The sequence below is a fragment of the Pezoporus occidentalis genome, unplaced genomic scaffold (genome assembly GCF_034315485.1).
Source record: "Pezoporus occidentalis ecotype Australia unplaced genomic scaffold, CSIRO_AGI_Poc_V1 ctg324, whole genome shotgun sequence".
Lineage (NCBI taxonomy): Eukaryota > Metazoa > Chordata > Aves > Psittaciformes > Psittacidae > Pezoporus > Pezoporus occidentalis.
In genome coordinates, this window is record NW_026915202.1 from 233,797 (window position 1) to 252,379 (window position 18,583).

The 18,583-nt window shown below is 44.5% G+C and overlaps 2 protein-coding genes across 2 annotated transcripts; both read right to left on the bottom strand.

The window, feature by feature from the left end:
• Positions 1–4,196: 4,196 nt before the first annotated feature.
• On the bottom strand, positions 4,197–10,600 carry SOST (sclerostin). Its single transcript, XM_062628859.1, has 2 exons — positions 7,845–10,600; positions 4,197–5,209 (listed from the first exon to the last, which is right to left on the bottom strand). The coding sequence occupies exons 1-2, from the start codon at positions 8,062–8,064 to the stop codon at positions 4,788–4,790; spliced, it is 642 nt and encodes a 213-aa protein (XP_062484843.1). The 5' UTR covers positions 8,065–10,600; the 3' UTR covers positions 4,197–4,787.
• A 2,554-nt stretch (positions 10,601–13,154) lies between these two features.
• DUSP3 (dual specificity phosphatase 3) lies at positions 13,155–18,517 on the bottom strand. Its single transcript, XM_062628861.1, has 3 exons — positions 18,328–18,517; positions 16,384–16,610; positions 13,155–14,429 (listed from the first exon to the last, which is right to left on the bottom strand). The coding sequence occupies exons 1-3, from the start codon at positions 18,447–18,449 to the stop codon at positions 14,224–14,226; spliced, it is 555 nt and encodes a 184-aa protein (XP_062484845.1). The 5' UTR covers positions 18,450–18,517; the 3' UTR covers positions 13,155–14,223.
• Between the last annotated feature and the right edge of the window lie 66 nt (positions 18,518–18,583).

Sequence of the window (18,583 nt, forward strand, 5' to 3'; positions counted from 1 at the left end):
GAGGCAGGGCTGGGATTACAAGCTTGGATACTAAAGTGTGCACCAGGCTGAGTGGTGTGGCCGATACTATAGAGGGAAGGGATGCCATCCAGAGGGACCTTGCCAAGCTAGAGAGGTAAGCCTGTGTGGACTCCATGGAGTTCAACAAAGCCAAGTGCAAGCTCCTGCACATGGATTGAGGCAAACCCACCCATGGTACAGGCTGAGCCACACAGGGATCACCAGCAACCCTGCAGAGAAGAGCTTGAATTAGAGTATTAGTGGATGAAAAACTCAGTATGAGCTGGCAATAGAATCATAGAATGGTTCGGGTTGGAAAGGACCTGAAGATCATCCAGTTCACTCAAGCTGGACTGGCTTTATTTCGAACTGCCTATCAGGGGCAGTTTTAGTGTATTCACAATTCAGGTTACAGCTCACGGTACGTTCAATCCCGACTCAACTTCCATACAACTGCATTCTATGTTAATTTAAGACTCCCGAGCTTGTTTACTATAGAAAAGTTGTTTTGTGTGCCCATATACTGCACTAATTCGGGTGAAAGAAGCTAATTATAAGTTGATGTCATATGGCTAAAAACATACGTGTTTGTTCCCTCTGTGTTTCACAATGCTGACTTTGTCAACCACGGGTGCAGAACACACACACGCTGTGTTTGCTGGGCTTAGGGCCTCCCTGGGGAAAGTTATGTCCTTTCTTGTGCAATCTGTAATCGAAAAGTTGAACCTCATGCAAAACCTGTGGGACTCTGTGGATACCCTGTGGCTGTTTGTGCTGCCGGGATGTTCATCTTACATAGCAGAAGACAGTGGAAGAAAGAGTCGGCACACTCGCTGGTGTGAGTGCATTGCAGAGAACCTGCCATGGTTTGTTCTCTGCACAAGTGGGAATAAAAATGGGGGGCAAAGGGATGAATGCTCAAAGCTGATTTGGGGAAATCATGAATCCCGTCTGGAAAAGAGCAATGGGATTGTTCTTCTGTGGGCTGCCCGTCGTGGCAGTTGCCCCAGTGCTGACAGGCAGCTCTCTCCAGCCAAGTGAAGACAAATTCAGTGACCTGTTGCTACTTATAGCTCAGTAGCACTTCAGTTGCATTCTGTTGTGCTATTTTCTTGCAAAAATTACAGTGAAGAAACTCACTTTTGCCTGAGAAATTTATAGCCCTGGAGAAAAACTGTTTAATGCTTACAATCATAGAATAGTTAGGGTTGGAAAGGACCTTAAGATCATCTAGTTCCAACCCCCTTTCTGTAAAAGGAGCGCAGAGCAGGTCCCATCCCATTGCCAAGCCTTTGCAGTATTTGTTTCTCTGAAAGCTCCTGTGCCATGTGTGGTTTATGCTCAGTAATGCTGCACTGAGGGAAGGGCAATCTATGATGTCGCTCTGGTTTCAGTTATTCCCTCTGTGTCCAGCACCAAGCTTTCTTCTTTGGGAAGAACTGGAAGTGTCGAGATTTGGTATGAAAGACAAGCTGAAATTTCCTGCAGACGCTCATTCTCAAGCCCCAGTTTGAGCATCTCTTGTGCACACCACATCCCTTGAGCCACAATAATGCTTCCAGCAAACACCAGCATAGATTATTGGACCAGGAAGTCTCTAAATCTCCTTTTTCTAGAGCCCTACTAAGAGCTGTGAGTAATGTGTCCTAATGGGGAGCTAAAACCATGTGCACCTTTATTAGAGGGGAGAGAAAATCCAAATGCTGTGTTTGCAAGGAACCTGTGGTAAGAAACCAGTGAGGAGCACCCCTAAACAGGATGGGCATTGAGAGGCAATGCAGCAGTGTCTCCGGACTGCCTGGCCATTGGCATTGTTGTAAAAGCTTTTCTAACATGCAAAGAACCACTCCTTACGTTGTAAATCAGAAACCTGCAGGATTCTGAATGGCAGAAGGTGCTTCTTGTGGAAGAGAGCTGGGGTGGGGGGACTCTGTGGGGCTTGGGGGCTCCTGTGTTTCTTTGGGTTTGGGTTTCTGCACTGGTTTGGTTTCTGAAAAGGATGCCTTTAAGGTGAACCATGTGGGAGAAAGATGTCAGGGGCTCACCCAAAGGCAGCAGGCTCTGTACTTCAGCCTTGCCTGGCACCCAGCGTGCAGTCCCAGATAGTGGAGTGAGTGCTTTCACTGGTTTATCGCAGTCAACGCTTTAAACCCCATATTCTAGTGAGTTCAGATGCCAGTGAGACCGTGGAATCGCTTTGCAGAGGAGCTGAACTGCTTTTCTTGCTTAAGAAGCACTTGCAGGTATCCGCGCTCAGTTCTGCGAATGAAGCCCTGGGTGCCAAATTGATAAAGTCAAAGATAAGTCTGGGAAATGTTATCACAGGTTTGGCAGCCGTTTCTATTATGGTTTTATATGAGGTATCAAATAATTGCAGGGCAAGGACACCTTCTCTATGGCTGTCTTGACAAAGCTGTTCATAGCTGTACTGGAAGATCTGCATGCCATGGGCAGTCCAAGCTCAAGCTCAGTTTTCCTTGACTTCATTGGAAAATGTCTTTGTTTCTCACAGGATATGGTCTTATAAATGAAAATGGGCACAAGTCCGCGCTATCAAACTGTCAAACAGACAAACTGCTGCTTGGCACTTGCCAGGGGGGGTTCCAGGCTTCTTCCTTTTTCAGTGAGAGAAGCCTGAAGCAGTCAGATTGCAATGGAGCAATCTCAGTGGGCAGTTCACAGACTTCTTGTTTGCTTGGGTGGCTTTATCAGGGTGGGAACGTATGAATCAGGAGGTGGCACTGGGAGTAAAGGGAAAGTGAAATGGGCTGAGTCTGAATTCCCCAGGGCAAGTAGACAGGAGAATATTGAAAGACTTTTTCCATGAGAAACGTCCTGCATTGGAGCAAGAAGTTCCAGGATGGAATTTCTTTGGAGCTCCGTGGGTTATTGATTGGTGGAGAATTAAGGACCCTGACACTTTATGACAGAAAAGGGAGGCAACTCCCTGACTGTGCTGTAATTCCCCAGCTTTGTTGTGAATCAGCTTGCTCCTATAGTTTCAAACCAATGAGTCTTCCTGCAATTAATCATTGTTTCCGCTTTATTAACAGTGTATTTGAAATGAAAAAAGAACAGCCTATTATTTTTAAAGCGATTTTACTTCTCATTGTCTACAAGGAAAAACATTGTATAAATTATCTGAGGACAAAATAAATACGTAATTCCCTCTGTGAACCAACACCTTCCATCTCTAGGCTCTGGTCCCGCATAAAATCTAACAACATTGCAAACTTCCATAGCTTATATGATTTCATCATAAACTCTACATAGAAAATAAGAACAGTGAGGAACTGGCTTCATCCCAAACTGTGTTCATCTGATACTAGGCTTAGCACTTCTACAGGATAGATACAGCATGTGATGATTCACTTTCTAATACTATTCTTTATTGTAAAAACACAAAGGGAAAGTTGCTGTCAAGCTAAGGACTTAATGTTGCACATACCAAAGACTTTTCTAGAGGAATTAATGACTTTAAGATTAGCAGAGGCTCACTTTTAACCAGCACCTTACTCCCAGAACTTGGCTTACACAGTCTCAGCACTAGAAAGTGTGTGGCCAGATAACCCAAACTCCATAGAATAGAAAATGTAAATTGGTACATCTAAGGTCATGCTAAAGTCAGTTGTATTCTAGGAAATAAGGAATAATCAGTACCTTTTATGTTCAATCCTACACATTGTTAGCTGTTCAGGGGACAAACAACAGTGAGGTTAAATGGTTTGAGAGGAGCATCCTTTCATAAATCCCCCTCCACTTAGTAGAGTTTGTTTAATGGTTCCTAAACCAAACCATTGTCCCTAACACAAACCTTATCGTGGCCTTTCAATATCTTAAGGGGGGGCTACAAGAGGGACTTTTTACAGGGACATGGAGTGACAGGACAAGGGGAAATGGCTTCAAGCTGAAAGAGGGCAGATGTACATTAGACAGTAAGAAAAAAACTTTGCTATGAGAGTGAGGCCCTGGCACAGGGTGCCCAGAGAAGCTGTGGCTGCCCCATCCCTGGCAGTGTCCAAGGCCAGGTTGGACACAGGGGCTTGGAGCAAGCTGCTCCAGTGTGAGGTGTCCCTGCCCGTGGCAGGGGGTTGGAACTGGGTGAGCTTTAAGGTCCATTCCAACCCCAACCATTCCATGATTCTGTGGTTTTAGTTGTCAAATCTCAGTTTTCAATCTCTCTATCCTACAGTATGAAACAGATTTGTCACACTTTTGAGAACATGAGCATCATTGTTTGATTTCTGTGTTTTGGAGGAGACAACTGGGTCATGAGGGCATCTGACATCCTGACAACTTGACTTCAGGCACCATCACTGTGGAAATCCCTGCTATCACTAACTTCCTACAACTCAGAGAGTGGTAGCTTTCCTGGTGCTGCCTAATCTCATGCTTGTCCTGCATCATGGCACTTACAGAAGTGGGAAAGAGATCTCGGTATTCTTTTCACATAGAGTAGAATGACTTCTAATATAGTGTGATTGTCACCATAACAGCTTCACTTTCTTCTGCCTTCCTACTTGTACAAGCCACAGGACCTCCAAGGTGTACCTCTCCTCTCAGACTGAATTTAGGTGTTGCTACCTCCAGCTCAGTTTATCTCGTTCCTTTATCACACCGTAGCTGCTACAGTCGGACAGGTTTTTCACTGTGTGAGCCTTTGACCCCGCTTAGCAGAAGGAATTAAAACCTACTGCAGTCAGAACGTGATGCTGTGGCCTGTGAGTGCCAGTCGATGTCTCGTCAGATATCCAGAGCTGCCAGGCTGTACCGCTCGGAGCCGCCTTCTAATAAGCGTTTTCTAACTCATGCTGGTTCGATTTGCTGCTCCTCGCCCTGGAGAGACGGGGCTTCTTGTTCTTCTGAGGCCTGGCAGGCTCCTTCCCAAAGTCCTTCAGCTCGGACTGGTTGTGGTAGCGAGTGTAGCGCTTGCACTTGCAGGACGTGACAGCTCGGAATTTGTAAGTCCGAGTCTCTTCCTCAGGACAGGCCATCTGGATGCGCTGCGTGCGCGTGTGCGCGGGGATGCAGCGATAATCCAGGGAGTTCTGCCGCCACCACTTCCCTCTGCCGATGGAGTTGGGCAGGAGATGCGAGGGGACACACTGACCAGAGCACACCAGTTCCTTGACGGGCTTGATGCTGCGGCAGGGCCCCTCTGTGACGTAGCGGGTGGTGCGCATCTCCCTGCAGCTGAAGTCGGAAGCGTCTGCAAACGAGAAACACTTTCATTACGGACTCCTTTTCTCCCCACCCTTGAGAAAGCACTTTGGTGTTTGTGGCACAGGTAACCTGGCTCGGAGCTAGACACAAGCTGCGCATCCTGAAGGGGAAGAGTAACTCCAGATCACCCCGGCAGCTTTGGAAGATTCAGCTATTTAGTTATGAGCCCCTTGACTAGCAGTGTACGAATTGATGACTGAAATCCTCGTCACTGGGTAAATTCCAGCTCAGACTTGTGCATGCGGGCAGCAGAGCTTCTGAAGTGAAACCCCTGCAGCCGCGGCTACTTCATGGCAAATCTGGATGGGATTCTCCTGGCTTCATTTACCTGGGGGCAAAACCTCCCCTCATTGCTCTACTTTAACTCTCTTGGCTTCAGAGGTTGACTCCAGTTTTAAATCTGTTGTGTAACAAGTTAAGTGCTCCTTAAGTGATTTTCAACCACTATAGTGTGTGCCAGAGAAGAGCAGGTAACAACAGTGCTGAGGGATTCCCACTCTTCTGGCATTAGGTTTTCTGTGTTTACTGCACTCTGTGATAATCCCAATCTAAGTTTAGATTGGATCTAAGGAGGAAATTCTTTCCTGCGAGGGTGCTGAGGCACTGGAATGGGTTGCCCAGGGAGGTTGTGAATGCTCCATCCCTGGCACTGTTCAAGGCCAGGTAGGATGAAGCCTTGGGTGAGATGGTTTAATGTGAGGTGTCCCTGCCCATGGCAGGGGGTTGGAACTGCATGATCTTAAGGTCCTTTCCAACCCGAACTATTCTATGATTCTACATATCCCACATAGTTTCCTTCAGACAGCTAGAGGCACCTTCAGACTGATTAGGAATCTTATAGTGGTTTTTCCCCCTTTTCCTCAACAGATACAGGCAAATGAAACATTGGGAAATACAAGAGTTTTTTAACATTAAGGCTTTAGAAGAACTTTCCAATTGTAGGGAATTGTAGGAACAGGCTTATTCTGAAGGCATCTCTTTTGCCAGGTGACCTGCTTGGCTAATTGACTTGTCTGGAGGACACATACTTTGATTTCTGAAGGTGTTTGTCAAAGAACTTCACCAGATACGCTCACGTTAACGTTCTGCTCTTAGCCAACAGGATAGTTTAACTCAGGAATGCTACTTGTGGTGCAAATCCTCAAAGGTCACGTTACAAATAGAAGGCTGTGTCTGTTAGGCTCATTCTCCTTGCTGTTCACAAGGTGGTCCCCTCCTTGGTAGATCAAGAGAGAATTCTGACTCTATTAGTGACAGCATATATGTCCTGTCCTCTGTCAGTGCAATACTGCAAGAGTATTCATGGTCTGGTGCAAACTCATGTGTCCTGGGAAGACTGGGCTACTTTGCATCATTTTCTTGATTTCTTGTATTAAAGACATTAAAATAAAACCATTTCATATCTTGAATACCTGCACAGGCTCCTCCACCTTCTCTTGCTTAAGTAAATGCACATATCAGTGGGACAGATTTCCACCCCCACTGATGTCAGAGTGGTAAGAGGCTAAAGAATGAAGGTATTCAGCTGTAACAACACAACCAACCTGCTTGACCTGGTGGTTGCCAGGGCTGCTGTGAGCAGCAGATTGCTCCCCCCTTTTAGGCATTTAAGATCTTTGTAAAGTTACTCTCTCAAAACCTGCTTTTAAAATACTGTTAATGCTATGACAGCAGAAAACCATGATTCCCTTCCAGTTGTCCTTGGAAGCAGAAGGCTAGCTCTGCAGTGCACAATAGTGGAAACTCGATCTTGTTGCTCTCTGTGTTTGGTAGGCACGTGTCAATCTGGAGGACCAGGGTTGTCCTGTTTGCCAGTAAGCCACTTCTTTAAAACTACCTTTCCCTGTTTGGTGCCAACTCCTCATCTTCCATCTCTCCTCACAAAGCTTGTGTTTTGCATCATTGCAAATGTTATGTATTTGGGGAAATGCAGTGCCAATGTGTGCTGTTAAAGTAGCCAAACTGATTCCAAGATTGCACACCTCTGCAAAATAAAGTTCCTCCAATTCACTTGGGCAAGAATTCCCCTTGGGAGTGTTTTAACTCTCTGTAGCAGCTTTTCTGGTTGCTGGGACCTGGCTGTGGGCAAAGGGCAGTGAGCAGCACTTCTCCTCTAGCTGAACACAGCCTCCGTGTACCATTTCTGCTGTGTGATCTTTGGCATCACTAGTGCCACTCTTTCTAAAGATTAAGAATGTATATTATCTCCAGTGTCAACCCATCACCCCATCCTGACATCAGAAAGTCAATCTGTGATAGTTCCTCCTTGCAAGCACAAAACCCAGAGAAATTGAAGTAACATTTCTGCAGGTTTTCTATACTGGAGTTGTGTCTGCAGAGAGCAGATGGGCAGAGCAGGAACGCCTATTGTAGCACCTAAGGATTGTTCAATACATAGACCACGTTCTTCATCAGTAAACCCCAGTGCATCCCTTCTAACATTTACATTGATACTTCTTCTACAGTAGATATCACTCCCTATCACTTACAGCATTAGATCCACACTGCAAGTTTTAATTAAATATATATGTTAAATAAATAAGAAATAGATAAGAACAAGTATTCTTTTGCAAACTGTCTATTAGGGTCCAATACTGTAATAATGATGGTGTTTTTCTTACCGTTAGGGTCTGGAGCTTGCTGTATGTGTCTTCCTCCATGCTTTGCCTGGTTCATCGTGTTGTTGTTGCTGAAAGTCTGCTCCATCGGTGTTTCTGTGTTTTCAGTCATCTCAGGGATGATTTCTGTAGCATCATTTTTAAACACTTGCCACCCTTCCACAGATCGAAATGCCATTTGTGTTAAGACACAGACAGAGCACACAGCCCAAGGGATCTGCATGGTGGCAGCTCGCAGATTAGCTTTTCAGCACCCTGACAGTCTCAGATCCCAGGCAAAGGCACATTATTCCCCTTTTTTAAATCCCTTTTAGAACCAAGCCAGCCAATGACTATGCAAAGTGGGAAGGGCCAGAGAACAACTCATTCATCTCAGCTTTTGTCAGTGTGGAATAAAATGGGTGTGTGGGGGTGGGTTAGTGAACAATATTCCACAACTTCTATGTCAAAACTTCTCAGAAGTGTCCAGTTTTGTGCCTGGCAACAATGGTGACTGACAAGACCGGGATGAAGCGGGAGCTGACGAGCCTCTCTGCAGTTTCTTTCTAACGCTGGTATAATTAAAACCAGCCTCCACATTGGCATCTTTGCCTATTGTCTTTTCCAAAGGTTCTTCAGACTTTGTAATTTTACTGTTGTTCTTCCCCTCCTGCCCCGGTACAAAGCAAATCTCAAGCTGTAGTTCAGTGTACACTGTTCTGCTTTTCAGTCTCTGCAGGCAAATTACCGGGGGTGGGAGAATGTAGCTTTTTTTTCACTTTACAAACCAAGGAGCTCTGCATTTTGTTTCACCAATGTCCTGCAGGAACCAGGAAAGGCTTCTTTTCAACATGAGAAGGGGTTTGTTTGGTTTTCCTTAAAAAAAAATAAGCTACTTGGAATATGTGAGTATGGGGAAACAGCCAGGATGTTGTACATCATGCTTTCGGATGCACTCTTTCTCACTGCATGCTACTGCTTCTGCTGATGTTCTGCACCAGTGTTGAATATAGGACACCTGCTTATTTCAAACACAAGAACATGACCAGATTGATTTCCATTCATGATGCAACGAACAAAAAGAGAGAACTGATGTCCCTTATGTCCATTGCACCTACGCCCAAGATGTATTCATGTGTCGTGTTTTAAAATCTCATCCCTGATATCCTTCTTCCTTGCAAAAATCAGATGATAGCAGTAAGAGCTGCATCATTTCTTTGTCTCAGACTACATACACTTTCCAGTAACTTACAAATGACAGCAGGCTATATATGTTACTTGGAAAGAGTCTCAGGTTTTAGTAAGGTTAGATACTACACTGAGCTCACCATAGCTACTGCAAGCAACACTGCTTGCAGCAGTAGAGGGACACCCACGTGTGTTATTACAATGTTTGTCACATACATACATCCTCACAAAAATACTTCATGTAGAAGAGATTCACTGTCTGACTATGCCCTAATGCTACAAGACTCTTTACCTAAGGCTCGCATTCCATTCGGACAACTTCCCTGACCTGGGAAAATGGGTGTCACTGATGTTAAAGTGGAGGTGCGTCCTCCCTTGGGGTGACCTTGACGATAAGAAATTATCTAAGACATGACTGTTTCATGGAGAAATGCAACACACTGTTTTTGTCAGACAGGAATACCACATTGTATTGGCATTCACCAATAGTGACCCTGTCCAAAGTGAGATCACAGCTTGTGGCACAGCGTACAGCTGAAGAGCACAACAGGAGAGGAGAAGAAAATGGAGCACTGATAACCACTGAGCCACTGCTACCTGCTCACTCCCCTAGTTAAATGCCTTCGGAATTGTATGTATCCCTCAGCTCAGTTTCTGTGAATTCCTTTTCACTTAATGTCTGTGTAGTGACTATTTCCAAAAGCTGTCATTGGCACTATAGGCCTGCTAGAGAGAACTGCACTTACAGTCATCAGTTGTTACATAAAACATCACATTTTTCTTGACATAGCTTCTCTAAGTACTTGAACAATCCCCTCTGTAACTGTCTTAACACTTCCCTGTATTACCCACTGGGAGAAATAACCTGAAAATCTATGAAAGTGAGAATCAGAAGCTCTTTAACCTCTGGCTTAAAACTCCTTGTCCCCAGGTGAGGAGGGCAGCCTAATAGAGGCAGGAAATGAATCCAAATCCCACATTCTAAGAAGGAACCAGACATATCAAGGGAGCAGGTACAAGGAACAAATTGGCATCGTATATTTAGCCTGAATGTGTTGCTGCTGCTTTCTGGACTCTGACTCGTGTCCTGCTGTGCATGCACTGCACCACTGTACTCCTTACTGTAAGGGCATGAACATACAAACCAGTTTCTGAAATCAGTTCTGTCACTTGTAACATCTGGTGCTCACTATGCACCCCCTCTGCCCATACCTAGCCAATGGGTATGGCCAAGGTGCTGTTTGGAATCCAAGCCCTATAATACATGTGTGGAACTTAAGCTCTTATCTGTGGCCAGCAGCTTATAATCTACACACTGCACTTGAATTCAGCTTCTGACATGTTTAACAGTAACTTATTTGCTTCTCTAACAGTTCTAAGCTGCTGCTAAGCCACTCTTGCCCAAGCAAGCTCTATGTCTCATTGCTGAATCATGCACTACCTTGTGAAGCAGAACGCTATGGTGCGATCTCCTCCAAGTAGCCAAGAATAAATGGAATCTTGGTGTTCTCTCAGCAGAGCCCAGCAAATGCACTGATAAATCATACTGCTGGCTTGCCTTTTTCAGTGATAGGACAGGACTACGTTAGATTTACACAGCAGCATTGTTCAGGGATGGAACGATGACTATCTGGAGAAGAATAACAAGCCTACAGCTCCATCTGGTGAGTCAGCCAGCCAGGAACCTTGGCATAGTGAAATTACAAAACCCCACAACAGCTTAATTCATTTTCAGGATTTATTTGCAAAATGAACAGGACGCTAATTCTCATGGACAAATCCTTAGAAGAGACCTCTCAGGCTTATTCTAGTTTTGGTTTTACTCACTGGCAAAGCCCAGAAAGTCGTTTTAGAAGAAGCCTCTGCGCTGTACTGAGATTCCATGAGACAGTCCCTCTGTGCTAAAAACATCCTGCATTCGGATGCTACTCATTCTAAGTTTGAAACTTCATGGAATATTCATTTTTCAGCAGGGACACATTCCAACATTCTCTTATGTGTGTTCTGTCAATACCTGTGGTTCAGAGCTTCATGCTAGCTCCTACTCTTGTTGTCAACGTTGCAATCTCAGCTGCAAGACCAAAGGACAAAGAAAGCACCCAGAAAACACGGGTTTTGCTTTGAATCTTAACTTTTAGTTACAAACTTCTCTCCTGTGCTTATGGAAAGGCCAAGAAAGATTTAGTTCAGCCTGAGTAGAAGGTGAATTTAGTTTTACATATATCATCATTTGATCTATCCGGAGGTTCCTCTTTGTAAACTTGTTATGCAATGCGAATAGCTTCTCACTTCCACTCTTCCCACTCTCCAACTTCACTAACTCTCAAGTACAAAACCCCTAAGCTATTGCTTTTTCCTTCATTGTGCTGGATTTTACATGGTAGACACATTTCGTCTATGATAAATGCATATCTCACAGAAACTCCATCCATTCTCCAGACTGCTATTTACCCAAGAAGCACCACACCGCTCTTCAGGATAAACACATCACACTATCTTAGCTATAACCAAGAGGTTTCAACTCCAAAAATGTAGTGTTGCAATCAATAGTGATTTGAAGAAATACCTTCCCCAATTAGCATGTTTGTAAGGAACATCTCACACTTCAGAAGGTCAAAAAAGGTGCATTTCTTCCAGTACTTTCCTGGTTTTGTATTAGCTGGAAAGAAAGTTCTCATTCCCATTTTATACAAGCTTTCATTCTACAATCAAAAAAAGAGATTTAGAAGTATAGAGCATATGACAACGGATTCGAAGCATACAGTCTCTTCTTGGCAAGCTAAAATAGGCAAGAAGAATTTGAAACATTACTGTACTCAAACAGCAAGATAAAAGAGGCAGCCTATGGTCCATTAATGGAGCGGGGGACTGACATTCTAAACTATTTTTAGCCTACTCTAAAAGCAGAGCTAGGAATGGTTTCATTACTGAGTCACCCATCAGTAACTCAGAATAGGACATACCATCTTACAGCTCAATTGTCAGATCAATTTATAGCACTGTCTTATTTCTCTCCGCTCTCCTACTACAAAACATTTGTTAAATCATTTCTGTCACGCTAAGCTAAATGGGCCACATTAGCACTGAAGTTCCCATCAGAAGTGAGCAGTGTCCTATGAATTCAAAGAGTATCTTGAATATGAGAACAAATTCCTGTATGTCTTGATTTGTCAGGATTTCTTACAAAAACAGGTAAAGAGACTCCACTTACTAAAGTGTTCTGGTTTAATCTGACAACTATCAGCCTTCTTACAACCTATGGAAGAGCAACAGAAGTCTGATGCCTACTGCGTTCTTGGCTTTTTAATGGACTGGAATTTTTGACTTCTTAAGTAACAGGTCAAAGTACATGCTTGTGAAGCTCTTTTTTCTCCCTGTAGTGCAGAGAGGTATCAGGAATACATGGTGTGAGACAACATAGAAAGAGAAGCTATTCACTTAATACTGATATAATGGGATCTAACAGTGTATGACTATGTAATACTGATGTATGGGTATGTAATTAGCCAATGAAACTACTTACTGCTCCTCACTACTGAACCATCTTGATTCAAAGCAAGCACTAAATACTGATTGTAGGGAGATGAAAGGAAACACTATGGAGAGTGTTCTCCAGTTGTCCCTTTAAAGGACACATAAGAAAAGGCTACTGGACTTGCCAGTTCCCATCCTGTGCAAGGGAACAGAAATAAGCCTGGTCTTCAACCAGAATACTCACTTCTGGAGTTTAACTTCAAAGAAGTTATATAGCTATTCAGGATTCCCTCCCATCATTCCCACCTGCCCCCCCCCACCCCCTCCCAACCCACACAACCCCAACAACCAGAAGCAAAACAGTGTACGTCCTTTGTGATTTTTTGATTAGCGAACTGAATATACAAAAGTAGATCTGATCTTACATGTTACCAATACAACAGTGTTTGCTTAAGATAGTGGTAAGATTTCTAATCTAGAACCACGTTAAAACACAGATAAAAAAGGAACAGATATATCTCAAGTTCTGTTAGTTTAACCAACAACTCTGAGTTTGCAGAGAAGGCCTTTTGCATTAATACTGTGCTCTAACTCCCAGGTACACACCTACACACCATCAGGCATACCATAAACAAAGCTCCCTCTCCTAACATTGCAATGACTCGTTTCAACTTTATGTCAAACAGAATGAAGACATCATTTATTTAAACACAAAGGAAATGTTTCCTATTCAGTGTCGTACGGAACAATGCTCATTTCTATTTAATCACACCATGCAAGCAACCCAAGAACTCCTGAGTGTACTTCTGCAAACTGCTTTGTAGGCACAGCTGTACTGCCCTACTGGAAGTAATCTGCATATGTGGTCATTCTATCCTATGTTAATGAACAGTGATAGGGAAGAAGGGAGAGAGAAACTGTAATTCCACACAAGCCTTGGGAGCCATTATATTCTGCCACTCAGGACTTTATCACACATTCAGTACAAGCACTCCCAAATATAAACCATTTTTAATTCCTTGCTCAAGTTTTTTCCTCAACATTTGCTCTTGACTTTGTTTTCTAGTACAACTTCAAAACAAAAATAAAAGAGCATTTAATATCAACTATTTCTTGTCAATCACCAGAGCAAGAGGTACAAATACTCTTGGAAATAGTGTGCCTCAAGATTGGGCTCTGAATGGCTTTACTAACACACACTGTGTATTGCGTAAATCCACACTAAACACAACACTGCATAGACTTCATTTTACAAGCAAGTGCTTCTGTGTATTTATATATATATGCTTCTCCATTCCTTGAAGCTCCTACACTCAAACTTTAGGCACTGTGTGCATGAAAAAGAAGCTTTAGAAAATACAGTACTTTAATTAAAAGTGAGTGATGTGTTGGGGCTCTCATAAAATGGTGCTCTGGTGGGATGTAAGACAAGGCTTAAATGAATCACACTCAATGCCAATGCAAACCACAGATGCAACAGAGTCTGCAGGGGGCTCTGGCATATGTGAGAAGACAGCTATCACTGCAGTTACCCCTCTAAAAACACTTCCTCATTGCAACAGCTCAGGACAGTGACACAGTTTTGTGCCTCCTTGAAAGACAGACCCAGAGTTTCACTAGCCAAGAGCAGGAATTCTGTCTCCCTCACAGGAAATGATTGAGCTTGGTGCTTGGGGGTTGAGAATCTAAAGCATCTAAGACATCCTCTGAGAAACTTCAAAAAATACTCCAGTGCCCAGTTCTAGGGCTTCAGTTTGCCCTCCTTCACCAAGCGCTCATTGAGCTGGCAAAGCTGCCTTAGAAAGCCATCATTGGGGCCAATCTCTCGCTTCTGCCGGACCGTGCACAGCGCAGTCTTGACATCCATGTTCTGGCGAAGCATGAGGTAGGCAATAACCAGGGTAGGAGAACGGCTGTAGCCCTCACGGCAATGCACAAACACTTGTCCTGCAGGAAGACAGGTCATAATTTGGGTTATTCTGGAATACAGGTTTGAAAAGCAACATGAAATAGTTAGGATACAATGCACATTAATATTTATGATTTATGGATACTCCTCTCAAATCATTTAACCTCACTGATGTTCGTCCTGTTTGTCTCACGAGAGCAGAATAGAGGGAGAGGATCACCTACCTTGACCTGATGTCCACACTCGTTTTGATGCAGCCCAGCACACAGGTCTTGGCTGCAAGTGCACACTGCACGGTCATGAGGAGCTTCTCATCAAATAACATCCCCAAGTCCTTCTCCTCAGGGCTGCTCTTAATCCATTCTCCACCCAGCACCATAACCAACAATAATAAAGCAGGGCAGTACTCCCTTTAGGACATCTAACTCGACTTTACTCTGCTTCTCAGCTGCTTCCTCTTTGACCTGCTGTTCCAGACACAAAATTTTCCCCTTTTCAAATGCAATGGGAGATATGGCCCCGGGCTACTCTCCAGGGTAAATCTGAGACGAGAACTGATGAACTATACACACACTCTAGAATCATAACCATAACTTGCTTTGAACCCCAGCAACAGAAAACCTGTTATCACATTTGCCTTGAGCTGCAGAGGCTTCTCAGCTCAAGGCAAATTTCTCACCAATAGCACGTTACAATAGCTAAAACAATGCATTCTCAGCAGCTCTTGAGAGCCTCTAGTGCTAAACTAGCAAGATTTAGAGACTCTTGGTCACATATGTGCAAGAGAATTGACTTCCCCTCTGTAAATGATCAGAAGCAAAAGGGTTTCTAGCTCTGTGAAGGCAGTGTCTTAGAACTTCAAGCAACTAGAAAGCTAAATGAATCTGAAGGGAAATGCTACAGCATCCCTCTTCACTTCACTATCCTTACTCTACATTTCAGCATCAAACAAAACTATCCAAGTACAATAGCAAGTTAACCTTAAAACTGGCTCCAGCATCACCTAGCTACACAATCCTCTTTGTGTACCACCATAAGAACACAGTGGCAGGCATGGTAGACAACTACTGAGACTGAAAGAATCAGCAAACAGAAATGGTACTGTAAATTCAGATTGCCTCTACAAGTGTTTAGATCAAACTGAGCAGAGACAGTCATAGCAGTGTTAAACTCTTCTTTCCTTCTGCAACCTGTTCCAGTGAGTTACAGTGCTCCACCAAACTGGAGGTTCTCCATCTTGTGTATTCCCTTTGCCCATTTCAGAGAAAGAACTTAAGAGAACTGTGGGATTTCTTGTTCCTCCCTTTTTATGTTCAGTCATGAAGCAAGAAAGAAATTAAGCTTATGTAGAAATAACTTGTATACTGAAATAGAACAAACACCATCTGGCCCACTGCACTATGTCCTGAGGTTTCTGCTCTGAGGAAACACACAGGAGAGAAATGTGGCAATCAACATTGCAAATCTCATCTCCAGCCTTTCTGCAATCCTGCAGGAATAAAAAGGTCACCATCACCAATCTCTACCCTTACTGTACATTTGGAAGAAAAACAGGTTGTAACCACCCTTCAGCAATGCATTACTTTTATCACTTTTGCCTTTAATTTGTAATTCCCAATATCCTAAAACAACTTCCAGGTCCTGAATGTTTTTCCTAAAAATTGACTGTGCATGTGATCCACCACTTCTATGGAAAAATAAGGTAACACCTTCCAAGAAAAGCACCATTACGGGACACAACAGCTTCCAAGTCACCTCTACAGCGACAGACTTCCATCTGTCATATGCTGGAGATCTACATGTAAAGACAGAAGATTCTGATGTCTTATTATGTATTCTGGTGTCTTGATACAGAGCCTTGATCTGAATTCCTGACTTGGTTGTTCAGCTGATAATCTGAGCAAAGAGCCATTTTAAACAGTAAAAGAAGTTGCCAGGAAACATATGCAGTAGCCAGAAAACAGGACAGCAAGATATTGCAGTCTGCCTTACCATCCTTCTGGGAAAGTGCTTTCTCAATAAAATCAGCTGCCTCCTCAAAATAGCGACTGAGGTTAAACTCTTGCGTGTCATTAGCTTTAATCCCATGGTATCTGATGCCTGTGCCTTCATAGAACTCTGCATTGGTGTTCACATGCATGAATGACTTCCCCTCTGCTGCATTCAGAATATGGGTTATCCCCAGATGCTGCAGCTTCATAATGTTCTTGGCTACGTACCTGTATGATAAAAAGTGTCAAGAAAACAATTAGAACTTGGTGAATCATCTCAGTATTTATGATGTCCCCATAAGGTATTGATAAGCAAAACCTCAGCTTTTTCTGTTAACAGATGCTAAATATACTGTGCCCAGAAGCGATCAGATACAGATTATAAATTCACAGAACTATTTAGAGCCATGGTCATCAGCTGTGCATGAGAAAATGCTTCTTTCTTGGCTGACAACTGAGCAGAGCACACATGAAACTTAATCTGTTAGACCTTAATATGGCATAAAAATGTAACTCTTTCTGAACCTAAAATGCTGACCAAAGTAGGAAAATCCTGCAGATTACAGAAAGCCCAGTAGAGTTAACTGTTATCTACACAAGCTAAATGAACATCTGGAGCGTTCCTTTTCTCCTAATGACTCTTCACCCCTTAAACTGTAGTGTAAGCAGATGAATCCTTATGCATGACTGAAGCTTCTGCATTTTCTGCTGTCTGTGCCAAACAACTATGGCAATGAGACAAATATTTGTAAAGACTTCATTACCCAAACAAATGTTGACAGATTTTCCATCTGGCAGGACATCATCTGTGCCAGGGGACAAGTATCAGTGTCCGGGGGGATCCTGCTTGCAACACAAAAGTAAATCCTACAGTGCAAGGCCAAAACAAAATGTATTAATTCAGCTGCGAGTTCCTATTCTTAGCAGGGCGAGTATACAGCTTAAGTAATAGTATATAGATTGGTACATATACTGCTCAGGAACAATAGGAACTCATGTCCTGGAATTGTGATTAAATCTGGCTCCCCTGGAGGCAAACTCATTCCCAGTGAATGAGTTGTGTAGATTTTATAGATTATTTTCTTACACAGCTAGAAGTGAAAAGGGGAGGATTTGTATGCCTTTTTCTTCTCCCTTTCCAAACAGTTCTTGGATCTCTCCCACTCTTTAACATTTCATTCCAGCTGCATCACGTTCAATGTTGAAATGCTAACACCACCAAATGGTAACATCAGGACAAGGGGTAATGGTTTTAAACTAAAAGAGAGGAGATTCGGGGGGGGGGGAGGCTCCTGTTACAGTCTTGCTTCCTTTGGGTAATTCTGACCATGGTTAAACCAAGATCTAACACCTGCATAGCTACTTTGCTTGTTCTCCATGTTCCAGCTCACTCCACTCATCTACACCAGTGCTGTGACTGGGTTTCTGCAGACGATATGGTGCATACACCTCATGCCATCCTGTGCCCCCTCCCTTTTCTGTGTGAATCACCACAGCTTGTTAGCAGGGGTAAGAAACATCAGGAGCAGCAAAAAGCCCGGTCCTGACCCAACTGCGCAGCCGTTTCATTCCGCAGCTACTTAACTAGTTTTAACCTTGTTTCGCCGTGATTTTAGCTTAGATTTGGGACATTTCAGCAGGGGACATTTCCGAGCCATCGGCAGCTCGGGCCTTGCAGCCGCGGGGGTCCTGCTGACAGCGGCCCAGCACTCGGGGCCTTCGGGCTGCCCAGGCTCCGCGCAGCAGCCCGAGGGCCTCCTCCTCCTCCTCCTCCTCCGACCCCGGCTCCCGTTCGGGCCGCTCCTCGGTGCGCTCCCTGCCCCTCACGACCGTGCGCGGCCCCAACCCGGCCCTCCGCGCTCAGGGCCTCCCAGACCCGGGCCCGTCCTCCGCCGGGGCCAGCCTCGCCTGCCGCGAGCCGCCCGCCTCGGCCCGGCGCACTCACGCGTTCCCCACGTGGATGCGCGGCACCACCTCGTTGCTGTGCGCGCTGGGGAGGCTGTAGCAGCCGCTGCCGTTGGCCAGGAGATCGTTCAGCTCCTCCACCGAGATCCGGTAATCCGACATGGCCGGGCCCAAGCCGCTCCCCGCCGGCCACCCGGAGGTGTCCCCCCCCCGCCCCGGCGCAGCGACTCGTGCCCGCCCAGCTCCGCCCTCATAGGCGGAGCCGCGGCCGGTGGTTCTGGTCGCGGTGCCCGCCG

Coding starts and splice junctions, on each gene's coding strand:
- SOST (XM_062628859.1), bottom strand. CDS start 8,064: ATGCAGATCCCTTGGGCTGTGTGCTCTGTCTGTGTCTTAACACAAATG. Junction 5,210..7,844: donor GCAAGCTCCAGACCCTAACG/GTAAGAAAAACA, acceptor TCTCGTTTGCAG/ACGCTTCCGACTTCAGCTGC.
- DUSP3 (XM_062628861.1), bottom strand. CDS start 18,449: ATGTCGGATTACCGGATCTCGGTGGAGGAGCTGAACGATCTCCTGGCC. Junction 16,611..18,327: donor CGCATCCACGTGGGGAACGC/GTGAGTGCGCCG, acceptor TTTATCATACAG/GTACGTAGCCAAGAACATTA. Junction 14,430..16,383: donor AGCACTTTCCCAGAAGGATG/GTAAGGCAGACT, acceptor GTCTTCCTGCAG/GACAAGTGTTTGTGCATTGC.